Raw genomic sequence first — 14,623 nt, 5'->3', positions numbered from 1 at the left:
CCAGCAACAGGCTGGTCATTCTATTTCATAGAAAGTGTTTCCACATAACACATGAGAATGGTGGATATAGGGGTTGACACTTGTAATCTGTGCACTTGAGAAAGTGGGGTCAGTAAGATTTCAGGGGACTCTAGCTAGCCATTTTAATCCATCTGATACCCTCCAAGCCTGTGAGAACCCCCGTCTCAATGGAGATGGACAGTGTTCCTGAAAATGAAAATTATGATTGTTCCCCATCCTCCACAGGCACATATAGGAATGTGCTTGTGCACTCCCACAAAAATGCACACATACATACACATACACACATACACATGTACTGAGTCTTGACTCAGTATCCTATTTTGACCTTAGAAAATCCTCTTCGGTTTTACTGAATGAATGTTTCTTGTATATTCTGTTAGGGTGTTACCAAAGGGAAACCACAGGGCCATCCACTCCCCAGAGCTATTGATGGAGGCTAAGGGAGCACACTTCAGGAGAGAGAACACAGTGAGAATCCCAGAGCTATTGATGGAGGCTAAGGGAGCAGAGTCCATGGGAGAGAGAACACAGTGAGGATCCTAGAGCTGTTGATGCAGGCTAACCAAGCACATTCCAGCTGGAAACTGGAGACGCCATGTTGTTTTGGGTTTTTTTGCATATGCTTTTTCGCTGTCCTTTAGACATCTTGCCGTCTTTGTTTTTGTTGGGTAGCTTCCAGAGTTGGATGGAGAGAGTCTGATGATAGATTCACTTGTTTTCTCATGATTTCCCTAGGCTGGGAGCTCAAAGCTTCACTGGTGTGGATGTTAGGAGGTTAGTTCTGGTCTCTCACAGCCAGTGATCTTCAGCCCCTCTGTGCTGCGGATCCTGCAATTGTTCTGGGTCTCTGAATGAGCATTGGGGCAGGCCAAGGTACCCACAGCCTTCTGTGTTCCCTGCCAAGTCCAACCAGGAACACTGGGCCCGAAACACGGGCTGAACTCAGCTAGATTCTCAGGGCCTGAGCCGTTTGCAAAGATCAGCTAGGGATTCTGAGCCCAAAATGCACACAGGGTCCAGCCAGAATTTTTGGGCTCGGACTACGCACCAAGCTCAGCTAGGTCCTTTTGGCCCAAAGTGCGTGCTGTGGTCAGTTATTGACTCAGGGCCCGAACTGTCCACCAATCTCAGCCAGGAATTCTAGATTCAAACTGCACACTGTGTCCAACCAGAGTCTTAGAGCTGGTGGAACTGAGCACTCTGTCCAGCCTGCACCACAGCAGGGGAACTGCGGCTACACTGAGTCAGTGCCGGTGTTGGAACTGAGCGCTCCGCCCAGGCTGCATCACAGCAAGAGAACTGGGGCTCCGCTGAGTTAGCACCAGCGGTGGAACCGAGCGCTCCGCCCAGACTATGTCACCACAGGGGAGCTGCCACTGAGCTGAGGTGGCACCTAGGGTGGACCTGGGCGCTCCGCCAAGCCTGCACCACAGCAGTAGAACTGCGGCTGCTCTGAGTTAGCGCCAATGGTGGAACCAAGTGCTCCGCCCAGACCGTGTCACTGCAGGGGAGCTGCCGCTGAGCTGAGGTGGTGCCTAGTATGGAACTGAGTGCTCCACTAAGCCTGCGCCACAGCAGGGGAGCTGTGGCCAAAGCTGAGTTAGTGCTTCGGGCAGAATTGCTTGCTGGGCTGGGCCAGTACCCAGGACTCTGGGGCCGAACTGTCTGCTGAGTCCAGTCTGGGTCCGAAGGCTCCACGCGACCCATATCCTGCCCCAGTCCCCTCACCCCCAGCAACTCCCACCAGCCACCACACCAATCGCCTCCACCGGAAGGCTACGAGCTGCAAACCTCAGCTACCGCCGCTGGCGCTGCTGGTGCTGCTGCCTCTGCCGCTACCGCTCTGATCAAAAAAAAAATCCATGCTCCTCCTGTGTGCAGGGGCACGCAGGTCCTCTGCACCCTGGTCCCTCCAAACCATGGAGTGCTCCCACTGCCGTGATGTTCGGACCTCGGTGTTCCTGGCTCAGAAATCCGTGCAATTCCCTGAATTGTTCACTGGAGCCTCCAAACTCGGTCCACACTGCTTGCGGCCATCTTGGATCCCTCTTGTTGTTGTTTTCTTTCATTTGTTTGTTTAAATTGCTAGCTTAAATGTGCTGCCTATGTTAGGCTAGAACGAAGATCCTGTGTCTGTCCTACACAGTGGTAAGATTTTAAGAGGTTCAGAATCTGTTCCTGCACAGAAGTACGGCCAAATGATGCTGGCAAAAGAAGTACTGAAAGTGTAGAGAAGAGACCTGTCATCCATATTATAGAAGGAGAGCTCACCCAGTTCATAATCCAAAAAAATGCCAATCTTACTGGCCCACACCACTGGCAGAAACTCCATTCTTTGGGGCCCATAGGTGACATAGCCACTGTCAGTGTCTCTCCCAATGGCAAAGAAGCACTTAGCAACTGAGGGCTGACTGCTCCAGGCCCCAGGAAGCCAGTCTTGACATATACCCAATGCCCACCTGGGCTTGTTTCCCACTTTTACCCCCCAGAACCATCGCCCTGAACGAAATCCAGTATACCCCAGGACATCAGGCAAGAAGTCAAATCTCTCAGCGCTAGCTTGAACACTTGGTCCTCTTTCTTTATAAACCACAGATTTTCTATCCTCAGAAATAACAAGCTGAGGGTGTGCTGTGTCAACATCAAAAGTCACATTTATTTGAAATTGCTTGATGATCTTATCCAAGCCAGAATACTGTGGTGGGAGGCTGAGGCCATGTTGCTTTGCCCCAGATGACAAGGGTTTGGGACATGTAAGGTTTTCCAACCTGTGGTAGGCTCTGGGAACTGTTGTCAAAAGTGTGAGATCTGATTCTACATGGTTGGCCTCTGCTTCCCTCAACAGATCGTTTAATGTGGAAATATGGTCTGACAGGGCTTGAACATATTCATTGAGTTTTGATAAACCCACCAGCTCCTCAATGTGGATCTCGTTTAGAAGTGCCTCCAGCTCATTCTGCAGAAACAGCTTGATTTGCCTAAATTCATAACTTATCTGTTGTTTTTTATATTCAAACGTCATCCTCCATATAAGAAGGATTCTGTCCTGCCGAGCTACCACAGCCTTGCTTTCTTTCACTTTGATCTTCCGAAGCTCAGTGACCATATTGAGTACTCTCCTGTGCTACATGGAAGCTTTCTCAATGGGGCAGGTGTAATGGTCCTGGTGTTCCACAGAGAAGCTACACTGGGCACATAAGACTTCTAGATCCTTCACACAGAATAGGACCAGAGGCTGATTGTGTTTCTGACATGGGGCTTGTTTTTTCTGCTGCTTCCTCTTGCTCTGTGTTTCCTGCTGGAGCCTGATGGTTTCATTCAGGTCACGGAACTGGGAGTTCCTGCTGAAGCTTCTCTGCGGAAAGCATGTCTTGCACACAGGACAGAGGAAAATCTCATTTACACTATTCCACCGCAAACTGAGGCAGGCATGACAGAAGTTGTGCCCACAGGGAGTGGTCACTGGGTCTAGGAAGAAATCCAAGCAAATGGGACAGGCACATATAACGTGCAAGTTCTCCATGACTAGGAAGTCCATTGTTCTAAGAGGAAAGTAGGTGGATATGGTCCTTTGGCAGGGTCTGCCTCCCAGGAGCTTTGAGCTGTTGTGTCCTTCCATGTCTTCGTAGGTTTCCCTGGCCTGTTATAGTGACGCTGGCCACTGATAGCTAACTGAAGTGCCTTAACTTAGCTCAGAATATTAGAGAGATTCTAAGTTGACAACTGTCTCACAAACTAGGTCATGAGCTTGGGTTTAAAAAGCAGACACATGTGTAATGAATCTGGTATTCCTGTGGATGAGAAAAAAATCCTTTTAGATTTCTTTTTATCATTATTTATTACATGTGTGTCTGCATGTGGGAAAGTGAATATTACTGCAGTTGCCTATGGGGCTAGAGGCATCAGATCCTTTTTGGAACTAGATTGACAGGTGGTTATGAGCCCCCCAAAAAGTATGCATTGGAGGCATAGAGCAAACAAGATGACTTAATGAGTCCACATGCTTGAGGCCAACACTGGTGACCTGGGTCCTATCTACAGAACCACATGATGAAATGAAGGAATGATTCTATAATTGCTTTTCTGGCAGACACAGGTGGGCTATGAAATGTGTATAAGTACACAAACACACATACAAACCCCAAACAACTACTTAAAAATTAAGTAAAAGTAGAAGGTGGGAGCCAACTCCATAAAGTTGTTCTCTAATCTCTGAATGCAAAGGCACTCAAACACCTATACAGCTCATTTTACCACTGTGTAAATATGCAGTATAAAAATTTTAAAACTAAGGGAATATCTTAAAGAAAACTACAGTCATGTTCTTCGTGGCTTTACTTTCTTCTATAACACATCTTTTCTTCACATAGAAAAATAAAATCTAATTTAAAAAAAAATCAAGGCGACAGGGCTGACAGATCTGACCGACAGAAACCTGCATAAATTGATGCAGCAATGAAGAACTTTGGCAACTGAAGACCTAGACGCCCTGTTCAGATGTAGCCAATGAACAGCTCATTCTCCACAGTGGGAATGCCTCTCACAAGAACTCTGGTGCCCTTGATTTGTACATTGCCCTCGAGGGGAGAGGCCCTGTGGGAGCACAGAGGAAGGGGATGCAGGCTATCAGACGAGACCTGATAGGCTGCAATCATATGGTGGGGGAAGAGGAACCCTTTTTCTGAGATGTCTAGGGGAGTGGAAGAGAATGGAAAAGGGAGGGAGGGTGGGAACAGGAAGATGAGAAGAAAGGGAATTACAATCAGGATGTCAAGTGAATAAATTATAATAATAATATAAAAAATTTAGATTCAAAGCTGGGATTGAAACTCAGTTAATTATTAGCATGCTTTATTAGCATGCACCAAGCTCTGGATTTGGTCCCCAGTGTAGCCTGCACTAGTTAAACACCTGTAATCCCAGCACTAAGGAGGCTGAGACAAGGGTCTGGCCAGGTAGTAGCCAGCCTGGGCTAAACTGAGAGCACCTGTCTCCAAGCAAAGAAAACTCCAACCAGTCAACAACACTATAAATTTTATTGTCATTCTATACTACATAGGGAATTTGAAGCCAGGTTGATGTATATGACACCGTCTTTAAAATGGGTACCTAGAAGGACACACAGATAGATGACGAATAGATAGATAGATAGATAGATAGATAGATAGATAGATAGACAGATAGATATATAAAAATACTACCTGGCATTGATAATACTGATATACTTGGCTCATTACTCTTTTGTGTACTCACATTACTGTACAACCTGCAAAACTAATACTGAGTCTGTCGTGGTAGTGGCAGCTTTGGCTGTGGTGGCAGTAGTGGCAAACCAATGACCAGCCCAATTTAAGACCCACCCCATGGGACAGAGCCAACCCATCACACTAGTATTGATATTCAATGATACTCAGCTATGTTAGCAGACAGGAGCCTAGCATAACTGCCTTCTGAGAGGCTCCATCCAGCAGCTGATGGAAACAGATACAGAGATCCTCAGCCAATAGGCTAAATTGGAGAGACTTGTGGAAGAGCAGGAGGAAGGAGAGAGGGAGCCTGATGGCTCAGAGACACCATAAGAACACCTACAGACTAAATTAACCTGTGGCATGGGCTATCAGAGAGATTGAACCATCAATCAAAGAGGATGCAAATCGTGGACCTAGACCCCTTACACATATGTAGCAGATGTGCAGGTTTGTCAACATGTGGGCCTCATAACAATACAATTAGGATCTGGCTCTGACTCTGTTGCCTGCCATTGGATCCTTTTCCCCTAGCCGGACTGCCTTGTTTGTCCTCAGAAGGGGAGGATACATTTAGTCCTGCTGAGAAATGAGGTGCAGTGTGGCTTGTTACTCCTTTGGGGCCTCCCCTTCTATGAGAGGGAGAAAGAGATGGGACAGGCGTATGAGGGCAAAACTGGGAGGAGTGGAGGGAGGGGCTTGAGGTCAGTCTGTGAATTTATTAAAAAAGGAAAACCTAGATAGATAGATAGATAGATAGATAGATAGATACATACATACATACATACATACATACATACATACACACATAGATATATAGATAGGAGATAGATAAAACCAAGAGAGAAGAAGTAAAAGAAGAGATATTAGCAGGAGAAAGAGGAGGAGCGGGAGGAGGAGGAGCAGGAGGACAAGCAGGAGGAGAAGAAGAGGAAGAGAAAGAAGAAGAGGAAGAAGAGGAAGAAGAAGAAGAAGAAGAAGAAGAAGAAGAAGAAGAAGAAGAAGAAGAAGAAGAAGAAGAAGAAGAAGAATCCCTAATATTGAAATGTTTTGTAGGACAACCAAATGAACTTCCTCTAAGTACCACCATTTAGTCCTCAGATTCTATTTCATCATAGGGAGAAACTAAATTTGAGATCCCAGGACCTAGGGGAGCTGGATACTTCCAAATAGCTGAACAGCTTCTGTTGTAAAGAGACAGTTGTCTGAGTCTAGACATCTCAGGGACATCTTGTAAGGAGGGTAATGTCTAAGTCCAGCTATTTCAAGGACAGCTTCTCCATCTTAATGGCAGGGCAACTAAGGTCATGTGCCCAGACCCAAGATCCTACTTCTCTCCTGGATGACAAAAACTCCCCTGCCCAATCCCTGAAGTAAAAATATGACTGAACAATGTTACAGGCCATCCTCTCCCCTCTCGATGGTCTCATGCTATAAAAATACTGTATAACGTCCCTTCAGGCTCATGGTTCATATCCTAGTCACAGTCTGTTCTGTGACCCCAACTGAACAGTAGCAGCTTGATTACAATAAATTTTTGTCACCTGCATTGACCTGGTGTTTGAGGTATGTTGTTTTTAAGTGGTCCCCACAACAGCTTCATACAATATCCTGTCATAGTTCACTGGTTGGAGTTGCTAAAATCCTAAATATATCTAAAGAGGATTTCACAAGAAAAGGAACATGGTTATACTCTCTATGATGATGTAAAGAGATACAACTAGACAGTGGGCTCTAAGAGGAGTGTTCTACCTCACACTATCACTGACATAGCTACATGTTCCTGATGAACTGGATTTCTGTGGCCCTGAGTCTCTTCTTCAGGACCTTGGGTACATTAAGTAAGACAGATGATCAACAAGCTGAATGGATGGTAAAGTTGTGGGAGAAAGTTGAACATAGGAGCTGAGTGTAAGGCTGGGGTGGGGGAGTGTGGAGCACAGGAACTGAGTGTAAGGCTGGGGTGGGGGAGTGTGGGGCACAGGAACTAAGTGTAAAGCTGGGGCTGGGGAGTGTGGGGCCAGGAGCTGAGTGTAAGCCTGGGGCAGGGGTGTGTGTGGCACAAGAGTTGAGTGTAAGGCTGTGGTGGGGGAGTGTGGGGCACAGGAGCTGAGTGTAAAGCTGGGGCTGGGGAGTGTGGGGCACAGGAACTGAGTGTAAAGCTGGGGCTGGGGAGTGTGGAGCACAGAAACTGAGTGTTAGGCTGGGGTGGGGGAGTGTGGAGCACAGGAGCTGAGTGTAAGGCTGGGGTGGGGGAGTGTGGAGCACAGGAGCTGAGTGTAAGGCTCGGGTGGGGGAGTGTGGAGCACAGGAGCTGAGTGTAAAGCTGGGATGGGAGAGTGTAGCAAAGGAGCTGAATGTAAGGCTGGAGTGGGGCACAGGAGCTGAGCGTAAAGCTGGGGCAGGGGAGTGTGGGGCACAGGAGCTGATGTAAGGCTGAGTTGTGGAAGTGTGGGGCACAGGAACTAAGTATAAAGCTGGGGCTGGGGAGTGTGGGGCACAGGAACTGAGTGTAAAGCTGGGGCTGGGGAGTGTGGGGCACAGGAACTGAGTGTAAAGCTGGGGCTGGGGAGTGTGGGGCACAGGAGCTGATGTAAGGCTGGGGTAGGGGAGTGTGGGGCACAGGAACTGAGTGTAAGGCTGGGGTGGGGGAGTGTGGAGCATTGGTGTTGAGTGTAAGGTAAGAGTGGGGGAGTGTAGAGCACAGGAGCTAAGTGTAAGGCTGTGGTGGGGGAGTGTGGGGCACAGGAACTGAGTGTAAAGCTGGGGCTGGGGAGTGTGGGGCACAGGAGCTGAGTGTAAGGCTGGGGAAGGGGTGTGTGGGGCACAAGAGTTGAGTGTAAGGCTGTGGTGGGGGAGTGTGGGGCACAGGAGCTGATGTAAGGCTGGGGTGGGGGAGTGTGGGGCACAGGATTTGAGTGTAAGGCTGTGGTGGGGGAGTGTGGGGGCATAGGAGCTGAGTGTAAGCGAGGGGTGGGGTTAATGTAGCTATGTGGTGTGTAAGATGGGGTTGGTATGTGTAGAGCAACCTGCAGTCTCAGCACTTGGGAAAGACAGTGACACCGAATCTTTGCCAAGATAAAGTATTAGCTTGCTTTCCTTGTGAGACCCATATATTTTAATTGTTTCAAACTATATTTACTTGTTCCCTGGCTTCTATGGGGAGGGGCATGCCCCTATCATGGTCCCCATACAGATGACAGATAACAAATAGCAAGAGTTGTCTCTCTCTTTCCACCATGTTGACCTTGGAGATCCAAGTCATTTCCCAGAGGTCACAAAACCAGGTAGGAGGATCCAGTTTGAGGGCACCAAACTGGACTCACACACCTTCTTTCAGACTTTCCTGGACTCACACACCTTTTTTATGACTATAATTCTGTTAGTCAGTCACCTTTACACATTCAAGTCATGTTCAGCCCCAACTGGATTCCTTTCCCCACGTCAATAGTTTAGTAAGATCTGTCTTATTCATTTGACCCAGTCTTCCTTAACACTGACATTCTACAACTGCCAATCATTTCTATAGGGTCATAGCTTTTCCTAAAACCTGTCTAGTGCATTTTCAGATTTCAACCATGGAATAGCTTCTCATGAGGGTAAGAGAATAAGATAATGGGCATCTGCACAAACACGGCATCCTCACAGACCTGCTTTTACTTGCATCTGCTTGGTTAAGAATACCAGATTGCCCAGCTCATGAATAGGACCACCTGAATTCAATCTCTAGGATCCACCTAAAAGCTGCAAAGAGAGACTACACAGAATTTTACTTCAACCCCCATAAGAACCACTATAGACAAATGTCCCCACCACACACACACACATCACATAGACACATTAGTAAAGTGGCTTTCTTTTTAATGCTGCCCTTGAAATCATTATGAGTAATTCAAACTGTCCTTTGTTTTCTCCTGCCTATGCCTCTGAAGGAGGTGGGATCTGACTTGGAGGACTGCAGGAAGATCCACAAGTGATCATGTCTTACTTAGTTAATTAATCTTGAGACCAGGTCTCACTATTTAGCCTGGAAGTGGTTGGCCTGAAACTCCTCATGTAGACCAGGCTGGCCTCCTGCTCCCAGAGATTCACCTGTTTCAGCCTCCAACTGTGTCTCCACCAAGCTGACTTGATTCTGTTTCTTCTTAAAAGCCACTGCAGAGTCTAAAGAGACCAAAGAGCACACAATATGCACCCCTAAGGGTTCTGCACTTAGTTATGGCCTCATCAACCGTTTCTATGGCCCCCCACCACACCCCACTCCTACCAACAGCCCATTTTACCTACAGAAGGCACTCAGGGAGCCCCAAAGAACAGCTGAGACCAGCACAGAGCACACAGACCTCTCACTTGCAGAGATTGCATATTCGGAAGAGGGAGGAAAAAGGACCTGCACATGCTCAATGAATGAAATGAGCACCTGCTTTAATGATGTGATCCTTGTTGGCATTAACAACAAAAATAAAGTTGTGTTCCAACTTCTGAAAGCATCATGGTATGCACATGCCCTTCACACAACACGATAACAAAGTTTTTACAAATTTACACAGTTTGGCCTTGAAATAATTCTTTAGCTTAGGCAAGTCCTTACCCTTTGGATTTTGTGTCTTGGCCTCCTGTGGAGTTGGAATGTGTGGCCCTGCATCAGAGATCCAGAAATGAACTTGTGTTTTAATAGTGTAAATTTTGCTTTTGTGTTGGGTAGTTTCCTCCATGTCTACCCATTCACCATGTGTTTGCAGGGCCCTGCAGAAGCTAGAAGAGGGGATGAGGTCCTCTGGGTCTGCACTGACAATTTTGAGCTGCTCTGTGGATCTAGAAATTGAACATTGACTGGGTCTCCTGAAAAACAGCCAGTGCTCTGAATCCAAAGAGCCATGTCTCCAGCCCTTTCTTATTAGTGTCTTTGTATTTCTAGGAGCAACTTGATAGTCAAAGTTCAGCCAAAACATTTCATTGCAGACTGTTTTTCTTACTTCTGCCAGGGATGGAGAGATAGCCCAGCAGTTGAAAGCACTGGTATTTTTTTTACAGTATTGGGGTTTGAGTCCTAGCAACCATGTGACAGCCTACAATCGTCTGTAACTCCAGTTCCAGGGGAATCCAACAAGCATTTCTGATTTTGGAGGGCCCTGCAAAGATGAGGTACACAGACCTAGATGCAGGCAAACACCCATACATATGAAAATAAAGGATTTTTTTGGTTTGTTTTAATGCAACTTCCTTCTGCCTCTCCCTTCTGTTTGCAGATGTCAAGGAACAGGAAACTCTCTACTGTAGCAATTTCCAATCTGCTGGGGTCCCTTGTTGGTGCTGATGTGAAGGCAGGGTTAGTTTTGACCTTTGTGAAACAACCAGCTCTCGACAAACACAGATCCCAGAGCAAAGCGTCTTCCCCACCCCAGGTGCAGAAGCAGCCCTCGGAGAGGATGATGGGTATTGAGGTCAGTGAATGTAGCTTTGTCTGTCTGAAGTCAGAAACTGAGGGTCTGAAAGAGACTAATATTTGCAGAATAAATAATAGAATTCTGTGTTGGTGGGGGCAAGGGGGATGTAGACAAGATAGCTAATGAATTCAAGGATGCAGTCAGGTTGTACACAATATGATATCAATGTGAAAAAGAGAATACTGGGGTAAGATGACATAAGCAAAACGGAGGGGCAGAGAGATTGGAGGGTAAAGAATCATCCACAATCAAGTAGGTATTAAATTGACCAAAGGAAAAACTATAGTGCATGGGGTTGCACATTTGTTGGTTGCAGAACTCAGAAAAAGATGCATGGCCTGGTGGGTCTCTGTGAGCTCAAGGCCAGCTTAGTCTGCATAGAGAGTTCCAGGCTGTCCAGGGAGACATAGTGAGAACTTCTCTTAAACAACAACAACAACAATAATAAACAACAAACAACTGTAGTTAAGAAGGGAAAGCTGAGATATTGTTAGGGGCTGTGGAACCTAAGGATTGTTAAAGTCATAGAAAGTTATTGTTAAGAAGGAAAATGGGCTGGGGAAAAGGATGAAAGAGAAAAGACAAGAATAAAAAGGGTACAGAAAATGCGATGTGACTAAAGGCAAGGAACACTTTCAACTGAATTGGATAAAGAAGCCGACCTAAATCAAAACTGAACAATATACAAAAGTTTGCACATACAACTTGAGATACATATGCAAGTGTTGAAGTCAAACAATAGAAAATGAGCGACAAAAGAATACCTATGGAATTAATTGTTGCATGTGGGACACTGATTGCAATAGTCCTGATACTCAGTGCCATAGAGAGATCCACTCAAGGTTCTCTGTGCTGAGTGACATGGTTAGTTCCAGGCCAGTGTTGGCGTCTTGAACTCTGACAAGGCTATGGAAGAGAACTGTAATATTCTTAATACTGCCTAGAGTTGTTTTAGAGCAAGATGATGAGGGGCAACCTGTGACACATATCAGGTTACCCCAAAATAAAAAGGAGGGAACTCATTTTAAAAAGTAGAAACAGAGGGCCACATTTACATCTGACTGAAAAACTAAAGTTACTGGACTGAGTCCCACTCAAGTTTCAAAAACCCCATGTTTTACCTGCCTCTAGTCCCAGCACTTTGGAGGTAGAGTTGGGAGGAGCAGAAATTCCATCTCAGTTTTGGCTAAAGATTATACAAATCCTCAGCATCTGTAATTACTCACAGGAGATCTGCACAAGATTGGGCTATAACCTTTGGTCGTGGAAAAATGAAGGGCTCAGGAGGCCTCCCCTCTGTGAAAGACTCGATGAAAGGTTAAAAGGTTGTCAGAGGGTTGAGATTTTGTTGATGATCTATTTCCTGTGGGTGCTCCAATAGGCTTAACCTTACCTACATGCAATGTATGTAGCTCCAATTGAGTGCACTGGCTATCCACAATATGAGTGAAATCTTCATTGGTCTGTCTGGAGGGATTAGGTGACTTTCTCCCCATATTTAAACAGACAGACAAACAGACATTCCAAAGACCTAGTGTAATGGAAAAGACCTTTAAACCCAGCAGAGGCAAAGAGATGGATTTCTGAGTTGGAGGCCAGCCTGGTATATATGTAAGTTCCATGCTAGCCAAGTTTCCATAGTGAAGCCCTCTCCTTAAAACAAAAACTTTCCAAAAATGGCACAGAGGATAAGAGTATTTGCTGGGAAGGAATTAAGATCAAAATTTAATATCTATAGCCCATTAAAACATGGGTTCTGCCTCCAAACACCTGGAGCACCTGGTTCAAATGAGGCAGAGACAGGAGGATGCACAATCCCAGTCCCAGGTTCAGGGAGAGAACAAGACTCCGAGGTAGAGAGAGAGGATGAGAAAAGATCCCTAGTACCCTCTTCTGGTCTCTGCCTTGGTTGGTTCACTTGAGCCCCCACCAGCCCTCCCCACTGACACTCCCATAAAATACACATGCTGGATTCTTTAAAGTATAGCTTGACTGCATAACTACAACTAACATGATTTAAATAAGCACCCACATGTTTAAACATGGTGTCTCCTGCATAATAGTGGTAACTGAATATAAAATACAACTTATGAATCCACGCCAATTGTTCTGGGAATCACACCAAGGTTTCACAGATGCCAGGCAAGTACCCTAAGTCTAAACTCTATCAACAACCTCTCCCATGTGTCTTACTGTGAACATCAGAGCTATTCAGTGGCAGGCTGTGTGGGAGTCCCCTCTTCCCTCATTTGGGGACTCTGGAGTATGGATCTTCAAGACATTGAACCCTGCCCCTGTGCCCTGGTGTGAAATAGGAATCTGGCCTCCTGAGCTTCAGTTTTCGAAGCCAAGAGCTCAGGATTGAAAGAGACCTAACTCCTAGGTTTCATGTTGGAAAGCCAGGCCCTGCAAATCCAAAGTGCTCAATGCCACTGTCTTGAGATGGTGCTGCTATCTGTCCAACTGGCCCAGAGAAGTGTAGTCTTATTCTGGGATAATAGAACAGAGTGGAGCTTGGGCAGGCTCCGTAGACCTCCAATCCTTGCAGGTGTGTGTCTTGGCTTCAGCCTGTAGGTTTGAGATGCCCCACCATGGAGCCCCAGCTGACTTTGAATTCCATGTGTAACCAAGATAGCTCAATCTCATTAACAACCTTTAGCCTTAGTATTGGGGCTCCAACTCAGGGCCATAGTGTTTGCCTGGAGTAGTCAATCTAGAGGTTGGAGTCTATCCCAGCACTACACAGTCATCCATCAAAACCTCAGCCAGAGGACCAGAATGCATGTTCACCCTCTAGGCTCTAGCTGTCCCCAGCAGCTGTGTCAGGTGGCTCACATCCTCCTGGTGGACCTCTCGCTACAGAGAATCTGACAAGATTGTCTGGCCTGACACATGCACATACCTAAACACAGATGTGCCTACCTACTCATAAATAAAAGTAAATCTTCTTTCACAGAAAAATTCATGGGACCTGGGCATCATGGCTCAAAACAGTGGTCTCAGCACCCAGGAAGCTGAAGTACATTGTGAGTCTGGGGCTACCCTCTCCCAAAGTGAGCCTCTGTCTCAAAACCAAGTAATAATAAGATACTATTTCAATCCAGCCTTGTTGCTTAGGCTTGTAATGCCAGCTTGTGGAGAATCAAGAATCTGCCTCATCCTAACTACGTAGTGAGTCCAGAGCCAGATTGCAGTGCAGAGATGCAGGCTGAGCCACCAACCGTGGATATTTTAAGAACTAAGTAAAAAACTGTGAGAAGACGAAAATGATAACCCAAGACCTTGAGGAACAATCTTCTTACATACAAAGATTCACTTTACCTTTATTAAAATTAAATTTCATGGACAAACCAGTGCATTAATGGGAACCACCACATGAACAAATGTAGTGTTTACATAAGCTTACAACCATCTCCTCCAACATTTGTCTCTCTCTGGTGACATCATCCCAAATGCTTTCCTGCAGCTTTTCAACTCTAAGGGGCATTATCACTGTCTACACTCATCCTGCTTTGCAAAGATGCAGATACTTCTTGTTTTATCTAGGGCTAATTCAGCAGCCACTCATCAGTCCCTTTCTTTTCCTTGTTTCCCTTCTCTACCAAGAGCCAATTCCAGGGCCTGAGATGGTTCTCCAGGGGAAAATCCTTGCCGTGCAAACCTGATTACCTAAATGTGAACCCTGGGGTATCAGATGAAAGAGGGGAAGTTCTCTTGACATCCATATCCTCAATTATAGTCCATCTGTGTGTCCCTCTTTCACACACATACACACACACTAATTTCTAAATACAAATTGATAAAATATACTAAGGCATAACTGTATAACAACCTTTGGGCCCATCTGGGTTGGAGGCAGAGGAGTTTAGAATATGAACAAACCTCATAAGGCCACCATGTGGGGCT

The 14,623-nt window shown here is 46.1% G+C and overlaps 1 protein-coding gene across 1 annotated transcript; it reads right to left on the bottom strand.

Annotated features, from left to right (window-relative positions):
- Positions 1-2,137: 2,137 nt before the first annotated feature.
- LOC127210126 (tripartite motif-containing protein 60-like) lies at positions 2,138-3,562 on the bottom strand. The gene is given in 1 exon segment (XM_051169810.1): positions 2,138-3,562. A coding segment is annotated over 1 exon segment (1,425 nt).
- Between the last annotated feature and the right edge of the window lie 11,061 nt (positions 3,563-14,623).

This window comes from Acomys russatus, chromosome 27 (genome assembly GCF_903995435.1).
Source record: "Acomys russatus chromosome 27, mAcoRus1.1, whole genome shotgun sequence".
Classification (NCBI taxonomy): domain Eukaryota; kingdom Metazoa; phylum Chordata; class Mammalia; order Rodentia; family Muridae; genus Acomys; species Acomys russatus.
Note: the sequence above shows the minus strand (reverse complement) of the source record. Positions and strands in the feature narration are given on the sequence as shown.